At 40.8% G+C, this 22,296-nt stretch overlaps 1 protein-coding gene across 18 annotated transcripts in view; it reads left to right on the top strand.

Annotated features, from left to right (window-relative positions):
- The window catches only part of nrxn2a (neurexin 2a), a 166,881-nt gene that overhangs the window by 84,433 nt on the left and 60,152 nt on the right, over positions 1-22,296 (top strand). For all 18 annotated transcript variants that reach the window (XM_078787855.1, XM_078787869.1, XM_078787866.1 and 15 more), the window contains 5 exons: positions 6,518-6,637; positions 6,718-7,099; positions 7,257-7,447; positions 7,538-7,711; positions 8,873-8,992. In XM_078787855.1, the coding sequence (XP_078643981.1) occupies positions 6,518-6,637; positions 6,718-7,099; positions 7,257-7,447; positions 7,538-7,711; positions 8,873-8,992 (987 nt within the window). The remainder of the gene's footprint in view (positions 1-6,517; positions 6,638-6,717; positions 7,100-7,256; positions 7,448-7,537; positions 7,712-8,872; positions 8,993-22,296) is intronic.

Genomic DNA, 22,296 nt, shown 5'->3' with positions numbered 1-22,296 from the left:
GCTATTTCTCCCACTTAGAAATCATGGAGGGGTCTGAAATTTTCATCGTAGGTGCATGTCCACTGTGAGAGAGATAAACTAAAAAGAAAAATCCAGAAATCACAATGCATGATTTTTTAACAATTTATTTGTGTGATACAGCTGCAAATAAGTATTTGAACACCTGTGTATCATCTAGAATTCTGACCCTGAAAGACCTGTTAGTCTGCCCATTAGAAGTCCACCTGCACTCCATGTATCATCCTGAATCAGATGCACCTGTTTGAGGTCGTTAGCTGCATAAAGACACCTGTCCACCCCATACAATCAGTAAGACTTTAACTTGTAACATGGCGAAGACCAAAGAGCTGTCCAAAGACACCAGAGACAAAATTGTACACCTCCACAAGGCTGGAAAGGGCTACGGAGCAATTACCAAGCAGCTTGGTGAAAAAAGGTCCACTGTTGGAGCTATCATTAGAAAATGGAAGAAGCTAAACATGACGGTCAATCTCAATCGGAGTGGAGCCCCATGCAAGATATCACCTCGTGGGGTCTCAATGATTCTAAGAAAGGTGAGGAATCAGCCCAGAACTACACGACAGGACTTGGTCAATGACCTGAAAAGAGCTGGGACCACCGTTTCCAAGGTTACTGTAGGTAATACACTAAGACGTCATGATGTGAAATCATGCATGGCACGAAAGGTTCCCCTGCTTAAACCAGCACATGTCAAGGCCCGTCTTAAGTTTGCATATGACCATTTGGATGATACAGAGGAGTCATGGGAGAAAGTTTTATGGTCAGATGAGACCAAAATAGAACTTTTTGGTCATAATTCCAATAAGCGTGTTTGGAGGAAGAAGAATGAAGAGTACAATCCGAAGAACACCATCCCTACTGTGAAGCATGGAGGTGGTAGCATCATGCTTTGGGGGTGTTTTTCTGCACATGGGACAGGACGAGTGCACTGCATTAAAGAGAGGATGACTGGGGCCGTGTATTGTGAGATTTTGGGGAACAACCTCCTTCCCTCTGTCAGAGCATTGAAGATGGGTCGTGGCTGGGTCTTCCAACACGACAACGACCCGAAGCACACAGCCAGGAAAACCAAGGAGTGGCTCCGTAAGAAGCATATCAAGGTTCTAGCATGGCCCAGCCAGTCTCCAGACCTGAACCCAATCGAAAATCTTTGGAGGGAGCTCAAACTCCGTGTTTCTCAGCGACAGCCCAGAAACCTGACTGATCTAGAGAAGATCTGTGTGGAGGAGTGGGCCAAGATCCCTCCTGCAGTGTGTGCAAACCTGGTGAAAAACTACAGGAAACGTTTGACCTCTGTAATAGCAAACAAAGGCTACTGTACCAAATATTAACATTCATTTTCTCAGGTGTTCAAATACTTATTAGCAGCTGTATCACACAAATAAATTGTTAAAAAATCATGCATTGTGATTTCTGGATTTTTCTTTTTAGTTTATTTCTCTCACAGTGGACATGCACCTACGATGAAAATTTCAGACCCCTCCATGATTTCTAAGTGGGAGAAATAGCAAAATAGCAGGGTGTTCAAATACTTATTTTCTTCACTGTATAGACAAACAACCATTCACACTCACATTCATACCTATGGACAATTTGGAGTCACCAATTAACCTAGCATGTTTTTGGAATGTGGGAGGAAACCGGAGTACCCGGAGAAAACGCGTGCACGGCCCGGGGAGAACATGCAAACTCCACACAGAGATGGCCGATGGTGGGAATTGAACCCTGGTCTCCTAGCTGTGAGGTCTGCGTGCTAACCACTAGACCGCCGTGCCGCCCCCAAAATGAAACTATAATACAAAAATAAATAAATAAACACCAAAGCGCTAGTAACCTTTCCATCTCAGTAAGACCACTACACTGCACAGTGATTATTGTTATTCATATTCTTTTATTTTTTTATTTTATTTTTAAAATATAAAATTTTTATTTTTTAATTATTTTTTTTTTTTAATATTTATTTAATTTTATTTTAAAGAAATTGATTCACCACCTTCTCATCATCCCGTCATGAGAGTAGTGTATCCTTGTGCTGTAACTACTTCTCGGATGAGTCTTGTGTTCACAGACCAAAATGACTTATTATTTAGTTGATGGGAGAACATACATAACCACAAAACGCTGTAACCCGAGGACTACCTGTATGATAATAAAATGTGCACTCGCCATTTGATGAGGCATGACAGACAAGGGTAGCGTTTAATTATTTGCTTGTGTCCTTGGGAGGTGAGTCTCACCTGACACAGCTGACTTTGCGGTGCTTTTTTTTTTTTTCCACTGTTTTCAAGTTATTGCCAGTTCAGAGATAAGCCAGGACAGAGATAAGTTGCACATTATTTCATATCCTGTTCTATGGTTTATCAGTGCATGTTTCCTCTTTGACATCTTCAATGGCAGCATCATAAAAAAGCCAAATAAAAAGCAAAGCATTTATAAAGTATACATTGAAGTTCAACACCTTTTCCCCGCAGAAAATGTTAGTAAAATTTTGAATTGTACCATCTTAAAAGGCGTCGACACAAGACGTTCCACTGTATTGCACATTGCACCTCTCATCATTTTGTCTCATGATGGTTTATTGATTTAATCAGAATGATGTTTATTGGCTAAAGATAGATGATTGAGTGTTACCTTGGGACCCCTTTGGGTGTAAACATCAATCTATTGGATTGTATTGTTTTCTTTCAATGCAGGTAAGTCGTGTGTGTGTGTGCGCATGATAGTATACAGAATAATAAAAAATACAGAAATGTGATAGAAAAAAAAAATATATAAAAAAATATTAAAAAATTAGCGCCTCAGTCCAGTTACATGCCGCTCTCCTCCAGCAGGTGGCACTGTACCAACATGTAAAGAATGCATGAGCACTCATCATGTGCACCACAGCTTTTTTTCTCCAAAGGAGCTTATTAACCCAGTAGTCCTAATGATGGATGGTTGATTGTTGAAGAATTTAATGAGGGGGAAAAAAAATAGAGACAAATGTAAATCACGCAATTAGCAGCTTAAATTATTTAGCAGATATAATTTACTGTGGGAATTATAGTTTACACAAACTTGATTACAGAATGAAGTCTTCACATCCACTAAGCGGGGGTCTAGACAATTGGAGGAATTGGGGACGCAGCCCATCTAAGGCATCGAGATTCCACTGGAGACAGTAGGCGCACATTGTTGGAAGAACCACTACCTCATTTGAATCGGAGGACTTGTTTTTACAGAATTACATAATCAGCACACTTTGATTTTTATACCAATCTAAGCGCCTTCTTAAAGCTGACCTACAAAACTGCACACCATCTTTTTTCCCCCCCACGCTATAAGTGGAGATCAAAAAGGACAAAATGTCTCTTTTTACTGCTCTCGTGTGCAACAAAGGCACTTACGTTTCAAAGGCGTGCTAATTCTACCCTAAAGTCTATTTATCGATCTCTAGCAAAACTCAAGATGATAAATCGTATTATCATTCACCTCCACAGTGAGAAGCAAACATAAATAAATAGCTGGGCGCTGCACTCCATCATCACTTCCCTCATTAAAGCCAGTCATATTGTGTTCATGATGGAGATTTACACCGTCTTTCAGTATTTGTGGTTGCTTTCGAACATAGAAGATAATCCATTAAATACAGAGGGAGCAGTCACTAATGCGATCAATACTGCTATGTATGTGCAACAATGGTCAAAAGCTCTCCCTGCTTTTGTCTCCCTGGGGATAAAACAGCAAAGTGCTGGGAAACTGGTTGATGTTTCGCCATTTATTGTCCTCTGTGCGTCCCCTGTAATTGTGCACCCAGAGCTCAATTAGACAGACAAACCCCTCAAGGCCCAGTCAAGCTTAGGCATGGCCAATTAGTTACCCAAGCGATGTCAGAACTCCTTTGAACTGGCGTGTTGGCCTGTTGCGCAGCCACTGATTCGGGATGACGGTGCTGCAGTGGCAAGCTTCTGCGCCATGACCTATTTTGCAAGCGGCGAGTAAGCCATAGAACGGAGACGAATATCTGAGACTAAAACTGAGCCTTTGCATGTTCTCCTTTGGGGGGAGGGGGGGTTGCAAAATAAAAGTAGAGCTCAAGCCTCCAACAAGGTATTAACAAATAATTTGTATACAGTTGTCCGTGCATTAGCAGGTCAGAAGACTGAGGATTGTGGTTTGTACCATTTTTTTCACATCCGGGTTAGTGGTCTTGAATACAAATGACTATAAGAAATCTGATGTCAGTAGTTTGTTACACAGCAGTCATAGAGGATGATGAAACATTGTGTGCACAGGTACAAGGAAATGGTTCCATTGTCACCCAAATTCCATCCATTCTCTGTACCGCTTATCCTCACGAGGGTCGCAGGCATGCTGGAGTCTATCCCAGCTGCCTTTGAGCGAGAGGCGGGGTACACCCTGGACTGGTCGCCAGCCAATCACAGGGCACATATAGACAAACAACCATTCACACTCACATTCATACCTATGGACAATTTGGAGTCACCAATTAACCTAGCATGTTTTTGGAATGTGGGAGGAAACCGGAGTACCCGGAGAAAAACACACGCACGCACGGGGAGAACATGCAAACTCCACACAGAGATGGGCGAGTGTGGAATCGAACTCGGGTTTCCTAGCTGTGTGGCCTAACCACTTGTCCACCATGAAGCCCAAAATGAAACTATAATACAAAAATAAATAAATAAACACCAAAGCACTAGTAACGTTTACATCTCAGTAAGACCACTACACTGCACAGTGATTATTGTTATTCATATTCTGTTTGGAGAATAGAGCGTGGAATTGAACCCAGGTCTCCTATCTATGTGGCATGCTCGCTAACCATAAAAAAACGCACAATGTTCCATGTCGCATTTCTGTCCATCCATCCTTTGTTTTTGTTCATTCAGTTACTTATTGGGTCATGGCAAATCTAAAACTGTTATAAAATGGCTGCAACCATGTGACCTAGAAGCAGTTCGCATCACTACCATAGTTGGCAGATTGATACCGATAACGGTGCATGCCGCTGAAATGATTTGAGTGTGCATGGTGTGTTGCATAAAGACATGAAATAGTTGACAACAAGGGCAATCAAACAACGGTGAAAGCGTATCTTCCGTGTCAGACTTAATGAATGCAGCAGATGAAAATAGCGGCTCTAACATGTCTTATCTTCCTTCTTACACCAACTCAAGTCTGCATGAATCCATTCTTATCTGCGTCTTCATTGTTTCATTGCACTATTCCTCCATGGGGGTGTAGCGTATGAACTTTAATTTGTTGGAAACAAACGTGATTGTGTCACGGGTACTATGGCTCGTGCAGACTTTTTCACTCTTTTTATGTACTTTTCCACTTTATTTTCTGGTAACAGAACAGGCTTTTTGTACATTTATGGTGTTTATGGAATAATTGGGGACTTTTACAGTAGGAACATTTGGATGAAGCAGGATGAGGGAATGATACCCGTGGCTTTCTGTCGCTTATTTAAATGAACGTATACTTTTTTTGGACATTGAAGACACGATGGGCTGCGTGCATGCATGGGTTTTCTCCGGGTACTCCGGTTTCCTCCCACATTCCAAAAACATGCTAGGTTAATTGGCGACTCCAAATTATCCATAGGTACGAATGTGAGTGTGAATGGTTGTTTGTCTATATGTGCCCTGTGATTGGCTGGCGACCAGTCCAGGGTGTACCCCGCCTCTCAGCTGGACAGTTGGGATAGGCTCCAGCAAGCCCGCGACCCTTGTGAGGATAAGCGGTAGAAAATGAATGAATGAATTTAGACAAAAAAGGGAATCAGTTTAGGAGGACATGCTCATCTGTAAAGATTTCCTTCCCAAAAAATAAGAGAAATGTTGTTTCTCACTGAAAATACCACAAATGAATAACAAATCAAACTGGTGAGAAATGATTCAGACTTAAACATTTGATTCTGTGCTTACAGACGCTGATTTATGCTGTTTCAGTGTGCAGGAGTCTGAAGGGGTACAGTTTGAGAATCACTGACATAAAACTAAAAAAAGACAACAAAACAAAAACAAATCATCTGACAAAGTAGAACATATGGTAGAGAGTCATATGTGCGGGACAGATGGAACTTTTTTATTGGGTTGAGTAAAACGTTCATGAATCAAATTCAAAAATGATGTTTATTTGGACAAATAAAATACATTTCAGTGTATTTTAACTGCATTTGCATTATAATATAATGGGCTCTTCTTTCAAAAGTTTTTGCATAATTGTGCTAAATAGCAATCATGACAATAGAGTGTCTCTCACCTTTGTGTTTGTCAGAGGCCAAAAAAAAAAAAGCTTTTCCTTCACCAGCTTTGAACTGAAGTTGAGACCAAATTATAGGTTGCAGGCCTGTGGTTGCGTGAATGATATATGAATGAATGCACCCCACATTGTGCCGCAGCGTTGTTCACTTTAAAAGTGTTGTGTGATGAGAGAGGACGCCGTGCTCAATTGCTGTGATTGTCACCTGACGCTCTCCACCTCTTAGGCAAAGGACCTGAGGTACTCCTGCTGGGCGACAAGCTGAATGACAATGAGTGGCACTCAGTGAAGGTGGTGCGGCGGGGGAAACATTTGCATCTCTCCGTGGACAATGCCACCACAGAAGGTAAAAGCGGGTCAAGCAAAGGTTGAAGTGTGTTTGGTGTGGACATTTAAATGACATTATCTTCTTATGCTGTTCCCTAGGCTTCATGAGTGGTGCCCACACTCGCTTGGAGTTCAACAACATCGAGACAGGGATCATGACAGAGCGCCGCTTCACCTCAGTCATCCCTTCCAACTTCATCGGCCACCTGCAGGCCCTCTCCTTTAACGGGATGCTTTACCTGGACCAGTGCAAAAACGGAGACATTTCATACTGCGAGCTGAACGCACGATTCGGCATGAGACACATTGTAGCCAATCCTGTGGCCTTTGTGACCCAAGCTAGCTATCTGGCATTCTCCACCTTGCAGGCCTACGCATCCATGCACCTTTTCTTCCAGTTCAAGACTACCAGCCCTGATGGCCTCATACTGTACAACTCTGGCGATGGTAGCGACTTCATTGTGGTGGAGCTGGTCAAAGGGTGAGCTCAAGAGCACAAACTTTGATGCAGACTCTGACTCATTAATTATGCAGAATTATCCCTTGGTATCCCTTTGTGGTTTGTTTTTATTAGTATGTATTATTTTTAGTGTGTGCTATGGAGACGTCGTGGAAGTAAAGATCGCTCCATCTTGCAGGTTCATCCATTACGTCTTTGACTTGGGAAATGGACCATCGCTGATGAAGGGAAACTCCGACAAGCCACTCAATGACAACCAGTGGCACAACGTGGTCATCTCCCGTGACAACAACAACGTGCACACACTAAAGATTGATGTCCACACCGTCACCCAACACGCCAATGGTGCCCGCAACCTTGATTTAAAAGGTGCATTAAACAGTCTTCCTGCGATGTTATGGTTTATGTCCTTCTCTACAAGAGAATTATCTTGAGCACGCCCTGTCGTCTGTTTCACAGGAGAGCTGTACATTGGAGGTGTGGGGAAGAGCATGTACAGCAGCTTGCCTCGACTGATAGCATCACGAGAGGGGTACAAGGGCTGCCTGGCATCAGTGGACTTGAACGGGAGACTCCCTGACCTGCTGGCAGACGCCCTTCAGAAGGTGGGCGAAGTGGATCGCGGCTGTGGAGGTGAGGTGTTAAAAACAAAAAATAACTGTGAATCCCAACTGTGCACAATATTCCATTTTCCATCAGAATGCATTGATATAAAGAGGACTTATTGTGCTTTTTCCACTAATCTGACCTATAAATGTAGTTAGAATTTTGTATTCTCATATTAAACGATGCCAAGTTACAGATAATGAGGTTTGCGCATTTGGAATTGAGCCCTGAAAGAAGTTTAGGATGGCTCAAAACGCTCGGTTTCAGAGAGCGTTGCTAAACTGTTCTTTTGTGATGTCACAGGCTTCTTTATGGGTGTGCTCTGCTTCCCCAAGCTCTGTTTTTGTGAACATGAATGTGGAATATCTGTGAAACTGTTGCTGAAGCCAGAAGCAGCGCACCTTCGCAGAGAAAGCTACATTAATGCCGGGTACGCTATGTGGACAGAACCGCAGCGCTCACTGTGTGGAACACGATATTCCCGCAAAAGAATGTGTAATGATCACATTTCCACTACCAATGTTGTGCCAAGATTGTCTGCGGTTAGTAAATGCGCCGCCCTCACGTCCGACTTCTGAGCTCCATGGCACTAGCGGTGGCTCTGACAATGTGTGTCCGACAATGAGTGCTCCCCCTCAGGCAGGTGAGGTGGACACACCGCCATCGCGTCCTGGTACTCCTGAGCTTCTCTGCACCAGCCGTGCCTTTGACAGCCTGTGTCCGACAATGAGTACTCCTCCTCAGGGAGGCGAGGTTGGAGGAGCACAAGTAGCTCCTAAACACTTTTTCAATTAGCTCTCCAAATACTTTATTATTCAACTCCTATAACCACTAAATTAGAAAGTGTTGTTCGCAGTAGTCATGAAATAGTTTTTGTACTGTGACCAATCACAGCGGAGTGGGTGTGCCCGGAGGCAGGCCATGGGTGGAATAAATGAAAACAGACCGTTTTGGCGGGAAGCACAAATCCAAGGAAGTACAGCTTAGGTGCAGATACTGGAACATCTAGAAAGTTTTCAGTGAGGGTTATTGTGTGTAGCTGTTCTATAGGAGTCCACAACTCAACAAAAAGGGTCGGAAAATGAGCATAATAGGAAATAGGACATGATGGTGCATCTTTTTCAACCCTTTGTATAACCCCTTGTATAATGACGAGGCCCATATGTTGCTGTTGTCAACATCGTGCAGGTCCCAGCACCACCTGCACTGAGGACTCCTGCCACCATCAGGGAGTGTGTCTGCAGCTGTGGGAGGGCTTCTCCTGTGACTGCACCATGACGACCTACGGGGGGCCGTTCTGCAGTGACCGTGAGTAGGCTTTTTGTTTCCTTCCTGATTGGTCACCACAAGGTACAATACCACCACAGATATCCTCCTCGATTAATTGTTTCCCTCACAGTGGGTGTCATGGACCCTGGTGAGAGAAATAAATATAAATGGTGACTTTTTCCAGTGGTCGCACGGTGTGGTTAGCTTGTAGGCCACACAGTCAGGAGATTGGGCAAGACCTAGGTTCATTTGCATGTTCTCCCCGTGCATAGGCTTTCTCCGGGTACCTCTGTTTCCTCCCACATTCCAAAAAATGCTAGGTTAATTGCAGACTTCAAATTGTCCATAGGTATGAATGTGAGTGTGAATGGTTGTTTGTCTACGTATATGTGCCCTGTGATTGGCTGGTGATCAGTCCAGGGTGTACCCTACCCTGCTCCTGAAAGCAGCTGGGATAGTCTCCAGCTCACCCATGACCCAAATGAGGCCAAGGAGAAAAAAGACATTAAATGAATGAATGATAATGTCCAAGAATTAAATCAAACATACGTATTGTTCTTTTTCATATAGCATGCAGTAGGAAGAGCCTAACTAACAGCTGAGTGTAAGAAAACAGGTCATGCAAAAGCAGCATGTTGTAAGACACCAGGTGATAACACTTTGCGCTTCAAATCATTTAAGCACAGTAGGAAAAGTACTGGTGACACACGCCAGAGAATGATGGGAAATTGCTGGATAAATTGCTCTGCTTGCAGGCGTGCACAATTTCAATACACACAAGAAAAAAGCGGTGTTAGTGCAAGTGTGAGGACAAAAGGTACAAAAAGGCAGAGCACATTGTTAATTTTAAAAAATGTAGAAAAGGTACAATATTGCACTCTAGCAGGACTTGTTCCAGCCAAATGTCCTGAAATCAACTGTGAGTCCAAAAACTCAAAACACAATCATTTACTGACTTGAATGAGATTGGGAACTTAGACTGCATTTACCACATGGTTTTGTCGGGTAAAGACTCTGTTTAGGAGGGTTTCTCACAGTTTGGGCAGTAGTTCTGCTGTCGCTGTCCAGGGTGCTGGTTTCAAACAATCTTGGAAGTGAAACTACTGGATGTGGAGGTCCGAAGTCTGCAGTTGTGAGACTGGTTGGCTGTACTGTCGCTCCTCACCACACTTCAAATTTCACGACTTTGCTCTATCATGTTTTTTTTTTAGCCCGGGATAGGCTGGCTCCAGCATACCCACGACCCTATTGAGGATAAGCGGCATAGAAAATATATGGGTTGATAAATAATAGGCATTATGCATCCAAATTGTGATAGGACAACATACAAGCACCAGACTTGATCACCAGAACAACAGGCTTTTATTGCAGGTTTGAATTACCTCACACCAGGAACAATGATAATCGTCATAATAATAACATCACATACATTTACTATATGGGGTAATATGAATGTAATGGTGACTCCAGGGGTGTTATTCCATGTCTAGAGGGCTCTAATAGTGTTAAATACCATAATTCAAAGGTTGTAAACAAGTTTTCTAGTATACAAAACTACAAAATTTTATTTATAAATAAGAAATCCTACATTGCAGAAGTTCAAATCAGAGAATTTATGAGTTTACAGATGCTGAATCGTGCCTATTCTGGGATCCAACCCGGCATCTTCCTAATGTGGATAGCTATTATATGAATGGGATCTCTGTCAATGGGCTGCAGTGGACAGATCAATAACGGTGTCAATGTGAGTCTGAAGACTCTGAAAACCCATATGCAGTAAAAAAAAACAAAAAAACAAAACAAGTATTAAATATGGTGCTTAAAGATGCACAAACCATTCAGTAAGGAATACACTTGCTAATGGCGCCAGTTGATAAATACCATCATTTAAGCTAATAGCAGGGGCAGACAACCCAGCTCAACTTAAAATGTGTAAATAGACTCTAAAAAAAATCAGATATAGGTATTAAATGGCAATAGTGCACTTAAACCTTCAGTCTAAATCCATGGTAAGAGGCTAAACACATCTAAAAGAAAGAATCCAAAAGAGTCTTTATACCTGCAGTCCTTTTCATTTAATTAGCCACTTAAACAACTTCCTCTCTCTCCCTTTTGTTTGTTTTTGTCTCAGTCTTCTTCATTGATCCTAACTGAAAATCAATAGCCTGATCTCTCTTTTCTTTTGTGTTTATCGACCGTATCTCGATGTTGCCCGAAAAAGCAGCTCCACTAGCAAAACACTGGTATTTGAAGGGAAAATTGCATTTAGCTTTGTATTAATAAAATGTTAGTAATACTATATGAATACCTCTGAGGTTATGCAATTTAGAAAGCAATATAAATGGGGAAAAAAGTAGGTCTGAGGAGTTTGAATTGGTGTCATGCGCGTTACGTCATACCTTTTGCTTTGATTACATTTTCGGTAATGTATGCACTACATTATCTGTGTTGTTTGCGCTATGACATCAGTCGGAGTGAATCGGATCTGTCCGCAGATATCAGATTCACATCAGGAAGATATCTGATTGTATGCTGATTGCTGCTCGATGCTGATCGTATTATATTGGATGATGTTCTCTTGGGACTGTCAACTTTGGATCAAGATATCCGAATCATGTCTTATGAATGTAACATTAGCCATGATGACTCTTATTCGAAGCAGTTTCCATTCATGATGGCAGTACAGGTTTGTGAGGGAATTTATTAGTGTTATTATTTATCAGCGTTTCAGCTTGGACTGCTGTTTATCAAAGATGACAGACTAAAATTGAATGTTTAAAGACCCGCGGTGTCATACTTCCACGGTTGCTAAACTGAGAAAAGTATGACAAAATGTGTGTAAAAGAGTGTTTGACATTGAAGTATAAGCTCTAGCACTAAAGTATATGGGTGCAGTCCTGGTTCTGTAAACTACTGACTGTTCTTGAGCGAACACAATGCTTTCATTTCACTGCAAAGGTAATATTGTGTTAGTCACAATTATTTTGTGAGATTATTTTTTTAAGAGAATGATATTTGAGTGATGGACAGTTTACTTTACCAATGTCTACTTGTTATTAGGGATGGTCCGATCAGGATTTTATGCTGCCAATACTGATCCTGATAATTCATGAGTGAAATCGGCCGATACCGATACCAACACTGATTACAAACATACAAAGTAAATGTTTAAATGTACTACTATATTAAGGATCACAAAGCATTTATTTCTAGTCTTTTCACATTATTAATTGAAAACCTGAATGAAAGGCAATTGTATCCACCTCTGCTGAGTCTCCAATCGCCTGTTCAACAAATGGGAGATGACCTGCACTGCTATTGTGTTTAACCTGAGAGATTCCACAGTTTGTGCATGTGCCAATGACCTGTTTCCATAATACGCAAAAAAAAAATAATTACAAGGACGCTTTGCCATCTGGCAAACTGGACTGACATGATGCCATTATGTCAGCCTGAGGATGGCTTTGGAATCCTGGCAGTGCGTGGTTGAATACCAATACTCCTCAATGAAGCAGTCATCGTCTGGTCATGTGCTGCCAAATTCAGAAAGACATTGAAATGAATCTGCATCATAATCTATGACTAAATGAGAAGACCTAAAAGATCGTATTGATCTATAATAAGCGAAGTGAGCTCTTCATCATACTGCTTGGAAATGAGTCATGCCTTCATGAAAAAGGCACATTTTTTGTGCATGTATTTCCGTGTCACGTAGGCGTCATATTCATTTTCAATTAGCTGGCATCTACATTTGTAAAGTCAACACCTTATCTCTGCTTGTGACCCAATCTGAGCGGGAGGGCGTTGAACCGAGTAAATCACGTCGATTCTTGGCATCGGAATTCTATTGCGCTGCCTGCTCTCTCCACCTCACCTCTCATCATGCTGTGGGACTGGCTGATGCAACATTCAAGGCCTGGTCTACTAAGATCCCAAATAGCAAGTGTTCTGTCGAAATTGGCTTGTTTGAGAATATATGATGACATGACGTGTTGTCACCAAAAGGTATGACAATTCTTATGACGATTATGACAAAAATGTTGTCTTTCAAATCCCCATGATTATAATGGAAAATTGCCTTAATATATTGGGTATATTGGTCGAGTGTTTAGCGCGCAGGCCACACAGTTAGGAGAATTGAGTTTGATTCCACCCTCGTCCATCTCTGTGTGGAGTTTGCATGTTCTCCCCGTGCATGCGTGGGTTTTCTCCGGGTACTCCGGTTTCCTCCCACATTCCAAAAACATGCTAGGTTAATTGGCGACTCCAAATTGTCCATTGGCATGTGCCCTGTGATTGGCTGGCGACCAGTCCAGGGTGTACCCTGCCTCTCGCCCGAAGACAGCTGGGATAGGCTCCAGCACCCCCAGCGACCCTCGTGAGGAAAAAGCGGTAGAAAATGAATGAATGAATGAATGAATGAATGAATGACGGGTTTTCGCCAAAAGGTATGACAATTATTATGACGATTATGACAAAAATGTTGTCTTTCAAATCCCCATGATTATAATGGAAAAATTGCCTTAATATATTGGGTGGCGGCTGCACGGTGAACCAGTGTTTAGCGTACAGGCCACACAGTTAGGAGAACCGAGTTCGATTCCACCCTCTGTCATTTCTGTGTGGAATTTGCATGTTCTCCTTGTGCATGCGTGGGTTTTCTCCGGGTACTCCGGTTTCCTCCCACATTCCAAAAACATGCTAGGTTAATAAGTGACTCCAAATGCCCATAGGTATGAATGTGAGTGTGAATGGTTGTTTGTCTATATGTGCCCTGTGATTGGCTGGCGACCAGTCCAGGGTGTACCCCGCCTCTCGCCCGAAGACAGCTGGGATAGGCTCCAGCACCCCCCGCGACCCCGCGGGAGAACATGCAAACTTCACACAGAGATGGCCGAGAATGGAATCGAAATCTGGTCTCCTAGCTGTGTGGCCTGTTGTCATTTAATATGTAGTAAAAAAAAAAAAGACTCCAAAAAGCACCAACGCGAGCATTCAGTTCTATGTTGCTATGTGCATGGAATGTGGTATCAGCTCGACATTAGAGCATGGCTCCTCATTACTCCTGCAATCATGCGACGCTGCGCTGGAATGATCCAAATGCAAGGCTCAGAAATGCTTTGCTGTACAGACGGTGTGTGTCTTTACTGATTTTCTAAATTTCTGACAGTCCAAATATGTTGACAAGTACACCAAAGAGTCTCTCACGCTCTCCATCGTCTGTCATTGCACCTGCCTCCTCCTCGTGACGATGACCCCAGCCGTGCGTACGTGCCACTTTGCACCTACTATTTGCATCTCATCTTCCCAATATTTTTTTGTGTTGTGATAATCTACATATATTCTGCATATTCATGAAGGCTGCTACAGACATAATTCTCAGTTTTTTGATATGCAAACCTTTCTTAAATCTTACTAACTGTAAGACACCTTGTGCTTTATTACTAGTGTATGACGTATACAAAGAAGCAAGCTGCTCATTGATATAGGATGCAGTGCACTTCCACTTCCAAGCCCAACCCAGTCAGAGGTTCCAAGGGCATACCATTAATGTGCTACCAACATCTGATTATCTGTAATTGGCGCAACTCTGACGCACACACACATACACACACACACACATGCGTACATATCATCGAAGCTGGAATTTGAATTGGCAGCCTAAGGCTAAACCATCAGAGCACTCGCCCCAGCAGGTTCTATAAACATGAATGTATTTACATGAATATTGGATTTCTTTGCAGAGCCGAGATGTGACTGAGTTGAAGGATATCAACCACATACTGTCTTGTCAATTTCAATGATGTTCAACATGCTTCAGAGAACCGGGTGCTTTTAATTGCCAGATGAAGATATTTCTCTGGACCACAAAATAATTTGAGATGTTCATTTCTGTTTGCTCAAAACACAATGTTTCCAAAACGGTAACATTATGCATCTGCTTCAGTTTCATTTTGAATATGAAGGCATGCAATAGGCAACAACCTGCCAGATGTTACTCCAGATGTAAACTGTATTACACGATGCACAATTATATGCACCAGCGTCTTATACTTTATATTACCCTGAATGTACAAGGCTGCAAAATTCAGTTTTTTTTGTCTAGTTATCCATTTTGTTGGGGTGAAAGGTCAACAAAGGTCAAAGCAAATTCACAGCAAGTAACAAGTCTACTGAGTGTCATTGAACCATCATTTTATATTTTGAGACATATGCAGAAACTAACGATCGGGTTTGTATGGTGCCAAAAGTTTAAAGCAAGTATTGGCCGTTATCGATACCATCCTTTTTGCACTGATATCGGTCAATACTGATCGGAGTAACAATGAACTGCGTGATTTACACTTTCCTAAGTCAATACTTGAATGTTCTGTTGTTTAATAAGCTTTAAAAACATGATAATGTCATACATTTCTTATGCCACAAACCAAACAACTGTGCTGTGAAAGCACTGGTGTCCAAAATGTGGTTACAGGGGCAATTTATGGAACGGCGCTTGTTTTTCTTGGCTCACAGCACATTGCACAAAGACATGGTATAGAAAAACAAGTATAGAAAACAAGTCAAATCTGTATCAGGATTGTTTTTACCGTACTATATTATTTACATATTATTTACATATTTACACCGACCAATATTAAGTCTAGCATTATTATTATTACATTGTTAATTAAAATGGCATGGCGGTTGAGTGGTTAGCGCGCAGACCTCACAGCTTGGAGACCAGGGTTCAATTCCACCCTCGGCCATTTCTCTGTGGAGTTTGCATGTTCTCCCCGTGCATGCGTGGGTTTTCTCCGGGTACTCCGGTTTCCTCCCACATTCCAAAAACATGCTAGGTTAATTGGCGACTCCAAATTGTCCATAAGTATGAATGTGAGTGTGAATGGTTGTTTGTCTATATGTGCCCTGTGATTGGCTGGTGACCAATCCAGGGTGTAGCCCGCCTCTCGACCGAGGACAGCTGGGATAGGCTCCAGCACCCCTACGACCCTCGTGAGGATAAGCGGTAGAAAATGAATGAATGAATGAATTAAAATGTGAGAGTCAATTAAGAATTATTACTGTGTTTTTATGCATAATTAGTGTTAATGGTAGTGTTAGCAACAAGATATGCCTTTATTAGTCCCACAAGGGGAAATTTCAAATCATATAATTGCTGTAATTAATAATAATTGAAGGCATTCAAGTTCTATATTCTGGTTTCTGGCAGTCCAGGCACAATTGTCCATGCAGCTCTTGTACCGAATGTCATTATATTGTGCAGGTGGAGCTAAAATGAAGTGTCCAATGATTGTAAATCACTTCATATTTGGTGTCTCACCACATGCAACATTTGAATCCATAATGTTCAGTCCAGACAAGAAATTGCATCTGATATAGCTTTAATGTAACTTCCAATGATAGCAGCCATCCACCACCTGAACAATGGAGCCTACCTTTGCTGTTCATTTATAAGTCTACATTTCTTTTTGATTGTTTTATTCCCATGGAAGGCAAGACAGACGTAAATTGTACTTCTAGCCCGAAGGCATGAAGCCAAGCTACATGAGCGTGGTGGGACTGCTGCTGTCGTCCTTTCCTATTTTAGATGCCAGTTAGCGTGCTTTCATTTCATTTATGTCAAAACTACAATAGTGTCATTTATCCACAGGAATGTACTCTCTCGGTGTGTTCAAAGAAATCCCTTTTTTTGTGCTTTTAACTGGAACTGTGCAGGTCTTCCAGGCCACAAGGATAATCTGGGATAGAGTTTCAGCCTTAATCTTGTGCTTTGAGACTGAAGCTGAAAAATATGTTTCCTTAAGATCTTAAAGATGTTAAAAGGAAAAACATATCATACTTTCAAGCCAAGGAGACTTTGTCCCCCATGGAATTCTATCACAATAGAAAATCAGGTGAGCTGGGATCAAACCGCACAGATTTGGCTCAATTTCAATGCAATAGTCTCTTTTTCTTGTAACTTGTCCGTCGTTGGCTCACTTGATTGGATCTACGGGGTGCCCTTACCTTTGTATCAGAGTTACCGTAACCATAACAACAGAGACAACCTGATCCTTAATCTAAATTGGAAAAAGTGTATATTGGTGTTGTGGGAAAAATTCTATCTGAAAATAGAGAATGCCCGAAAATAAAGACAGAGAACTTGAGCAGTTTTATTACCTTTGCAAAGGAGCGGTCTGCAGATGTCTGACCAAGACTGGCTTCTGACTGAAACATTTATACCTCATCACATGCACATCAATTACATCACAAAAGAATCCAATTTCCACAATGTCCCGGTGTGTCTTGAGAAAGATATTACAACAAAAGAAGAAACAGTGGTACCTCGGTTTTTGTTATTAATCTGGCCCAAAGGCTCCATCAAAATTCGTTTTTGCTATAAGAAATAAGGTAAATCCAATTAATCCGTTCAACACACCCAAAAATATTAACACAAAACACATTTTGTAGGGAATAATTTGAGTTTTAATTCAGAAAATAATGCGCAATATAAATACAGCAGGGTGGCACAGTAGTCGAGTGGTTAGCGCGTAGACCTCACAGCTAGGAGACCAGGGTTCAATTCCACCCTCGGCCATCTCTGTGTGGAGTTTGCATGTTCTCCCCGTGCATGCGTGGGTTTTCTCCAGGTACTCCGGTTTCCTCCCACATTCCAAAAACATGCTAGGTTAATTGGCGACTCCAAATTGTCCATAGGTATGAATGTGAGTGTGAATGGTTGTTTGTCTATGTATATGTGCCCTGTGATTGGCTGGCGACCAGTCCAGGGTGTAGCCCGCCTCTCGCCCGCAGTCAGCTGGGATAGGCTCCAGCACCCCCGCGACCCTCGTGAGGAAAAAGCGGTAGAAAATGAATGAATGAATAATAAATGCAGCAACCGTTTATTGCAGTTGATTGGTTCCAGAACTGAGGGTGATAAATGAATTTCTGTGAGGTAGCAAATATTTTCAAAGTTAGAGCATAGAAAACCTGTTCAAAACCTCAAATACCTGTTTTATAACATTAATAGAGCCCTCTAAACATGCAATAACACCCCTATAGTCACATTTACACTCATAACCCAATATAGTCAACATAAAAAGAGAAAATAATCAATTTAAGACATAAATAAGACTCATGTTTGTGTTCTTGTGTTCTGATTTATTTTTCCTCCGGGGAGATGATTGATGGGAGGACAGGAAGTGACATCATGAATTCAGGGTTGAGTTTTAGTTTGGTTTAGATTATGGGAGGAACCATAGCCAATGTTTATTAGGGTTATTATGCCTTGTGTGTACAGTGCCTTGTACTGTGTTGTTAGTTTTGAAAAGTTAATGCTGGGTTATACATAAATCATGCTTCACACGTGTATTATTGAAGGTTGCGGCAATAAGCCGAATAGTTGGTCAACTTTGAGCTCATATGCTACCAACAAAACAAGACAGATTGAAGAATACCAGACTCAGCAAGATGCTTGTTTGTTCTGAGCGTTTCTTTTTTAACCTGAGGATTATTTTAAACTTACCAACTCAACAGGGAACACACGTGTTGTGCTGAAAGATATTATTGATGCTATTCCACCAGTTGACATCCCATTGAGAGCGGACATTGAAAGTAATTGTTTTCTGTGTGTGTGTGTATGTGTTTCACTATTTTCTGATTTGCCTAGCACGCAGCAAAATGATTGTCTGCCTGGGGGGACGGAACATTTTACATTGTTGACTGAAGTAGTGTTAGTTCCAATCAATGCGCCTAAGAATGTTAGCATCAATGTACCTGTTCATGTGTATAGAAAACAACAACACATTGTTAGAGGGTTTATTTTTTGTCACAATGACGTGCATTGTTAGGTAGCTCATATTAACTAATTTTCTGGCATTATAATGCACAGAAAATTGAAAAGAAAATATGTGTTCATGTTTCACATATGGATTTTTGATGTCAATTCACCAAAAAGTGCAGTTCTTTAACTGGTCTCAGACACAAATAAATGAATTCCCGCAAAAATTGGATTCCTTATTAAAAATATAATATTTTCATAGAACAAACAAAACTGTTTACGACCGCCTAAATATGTTTTTTTTTGTACATGATTAAGGTGAGCCAACACCCCTATAGTCACTTTTACAATCGCCCAATATAGTGGACATGATAAGAGAATTTTTGACAAATTATGAGCCATATTGTTAGAGGGTTTATTTTTTGTGTCACAATGACGTGCATTCTTAGCTAGCTCATATTAACTAATTTTCTGGCATTATAATGCACAGAAATGCAAAAGAAATATGTGTTCATGTTTCACGCATGGATTTTAAATGTAAATTTTCCAAAAAGTGCAGTTCTTTAACTGGTCTCAGACACAAATAAATGAATTTCCGCAAAATAGGATTCCTTATTAAAAATATGATATTTTCATAGAACAAACAAACCTGTTTACGACCGCCTAAATATGTTTTTTTACATGATTAAGGTGAGCCAACACCCCTATAGTCACTTTTACAATCGTCCAATATAGTAGACATGATAAGAGAATTTTTGACAAATAATGAGCCATATTTAACATGAAACAGCATGATTTATTAATGAATATATTTTTCAAAAAACACAATAAGAGTGAAACAGAGAAATTTGAACCGCAAAGTGTCGAGGGATGACCGTATGTAGCGTTACCTTCAAGTGTCAAATAGGTTTTGTGGCTCCAAGTGGGTTTTAATTTGGTGGAAACGAGTCCAAATTGCTCTTTTAATGCAAAAGGTTTTTGACCCCTGCTCTAAACTAACTTGACAATACATTGCACTTTGTGTCTTAGAGCCCATTTAAAGGATTTGCCATCAAGAGTGATTGCTGTTAAGGAGAGCATACTGTGTGTGACATGGAAAGTCTGGCTCTCTCAGCGGTATCATTTCACGCTCTCCAGCATCAGCTTTACTGCAGCATGCAAATTGCTGTATTAATTGAACCTTTTTATACCTGGACAGACGTCAGTAGAAATAATTGTCAGCACTTAGACATTCAAGTAAAAGGGGATTAATTCTTTTTATTATTGATTTTCGGCTATTTTTCTGGTTCAAATCCTGCTTGCTTAATATCCCATAATGATATGTCTAAGCTTACAGTAGTTACACATCCCATGAGAAATCCCAACCCCCAGTGATACACTAAACACACAAAAAGACCTCTGATAGTAAATCAAATGAATTGTGTACTTACTGGCTGGTCCTTGTTGTAAAAGGTCATCTTCTAACTGATACCTCATTTATTAGTATTTACTTTTCACTACGCTAAGAACCCCTTCTGTCCTGGCAGAGGCTGTGCTCACAGCATGTTCCGGTAATCACCTCCAAAGTTAATTAAAAGCTCTGCATTTATTTGGCACCCATGCATTACAGTGTGCATACTTCAATGCTCGTATTGCTTGAGGGCACATAAGCATAGTAGGGAGTAGTAGAGTTTCTATCTTCCAACTATGCTACTCTATATTGGCAATTAAACAGACAGAATGCCTTTTTTTAAATTGAACGTACTATAACACTCACCTGATACCATATGCTTTTTCAATTCTGTCACTTGAAATTCATGTTCTCCTCTACAGTGCTGGCAGCACTCATGCAGCCCCAGGCCATGACATCTTGCTAGCTATTTGGACAATGGAAGTGTCAATTTTTCATTTCATATTTTCCTTGGAGAAGATATAATAAAAATGGATACCAAAATGTGAGGAGCGACCTCGGTCCAGATACAGACCTCATGATGGGCTTTTACTGACCAGTTACCAATTTAAAAGGGAAATTTAATATAACAATATTAACATATCATCATGCTCACAGAGAGATCACAGTGGTGTTTCGCTGCATACCGTAATTTCCGGCGTGTAAGCCACACACACTAAGTTTAGGGAGGAAAAATAGTTAGTGGTGTAAAAAAGTGTTTGGGCCTTCCTGATGCATTGTTTTGCATGTTTGTCACTCCATTTCAAATTATCAAACAAATGTAAATTAATTGTCAGTGACAACACAACAGAACACAAAATGCATGGGATAATTGAGATCCATCAGTCTGGAAAAGTTTTAAAGTCATTTCTCAAGCTTTTGGGCTTCAGTGAACCACAGTGAGAGCCATTATCCACAAATGACAAAAAAATTAACCTTTCCAGGTGCCAAAATTATCCCAAGAGTGTAGCAACTCATCCAAGGGGTCACAAAAGACTCCACATACATTACATCTGGCGTATAAGTAACACCGCATTTCAGAAAACGAACATCATACCAATAGTAAAATATAGTGGTAGTAATGTGATGGTCTGGGGCTGTTTTGCTGCATCAGGACCAGAAAGACTCGCTGTGATAAATGGAACCATAACTTCTGTTGTGTACCAAAAAATCCTGAAGAATACCCGGCCATCTGTCTGTGACCTGAAGCAAATTATGCAGAAGAAAAACAAATTGAAGACTTTTGACCTAGTCAAAATCCTGACCTGAATCCTATTGAAGGGGTCTAAAACACGCGGCCCGCGGGCCAAATGTGGCCCGCAGGACACTAGTTTGAGGCCCGCGCCTTGATATGAAAATATGAAAGTTTAATGTTAGTGCGGCCCGCGCAAGTTTGATATGGATGCTGTATGGTATCATGTGCCCAGAAAAAATTATTACATTTGATTAATGTTCATGTTAAAGGTTAAATAACTGTTAATAGTTATCCTCCCTATCCGTGTGGAAGTGGTAAGTTTTTGGCTTATTTAAGTTTAAAGGAAATAACTTGGAGGCATCCGTTTAGGTCACTAGCTCTCTAGTTTGCGAGTTAGCATGAGTCTCAAGACCCTGCAGTTGCGCAATATGTTGTAAATAAAAAGAGTATAAATGTGACTATAGTCGTGGTTTGTCATGTCTACAGGGCTCTAATAATGCTTTGTTCATTTTAATCTGAAAAAAAATAATTTGTCCACCCACCAACTATATGTGGTTTCTTAAGGTTTTATTATTTGCTGTTTTATTATTATTATTATTATATTTATTTATTACTGATTGATTGATTTTCTTTATTCTTGATTTGTTTATTTTTCATCTTATTTTGTGCAGAAAAATAAAAATTAAGATTATAGTTAATAGTTAAAAATTAAGAGAATAGTGGAATGTTTTATCAGAGCTTTTATTGTAGAAAATCGGAACCAAAGCACTGAAAAAAAAATTCTGTTTTTAATAAATGCGTTATTTTTTTTTATTTTGGAAAACCTGATGTGGCCCAGTCTCAGCCAAACCCTAGCTCCAGTGGTCCCCAAGTAAATTGAGTTTGAGACCCCTGCTGTAGATTGACCTTAAAAAGACGGTTCTTGCTGTAAAACCCTCCAATGTGGCTGAATTACA

The sequence above is a fragment of the Doryrhamphus excisus genome, linkage group LG21, assembly GCF_037039965.1.
Source record: "Doryrhamphus excisus strain RoL-2023G ecotype Guam linkage group LG21, RoL_Dexc_Guam_v1.1, whole genome shotgun sequence".
In the NCBI taxonomy this organism is placed as follows: Eukaryota; Metazoa; Chordata; class Actinopteri; order Syngnathiformes; family Syngnathidae; genus Doryrhamphus; species Doryrhamphus excisus.
The sequence above is the reverse complement of the archived record's forward strand: the minus strand, read 5'-3'. Positions and strand labels throughout refer to the sequence as shown.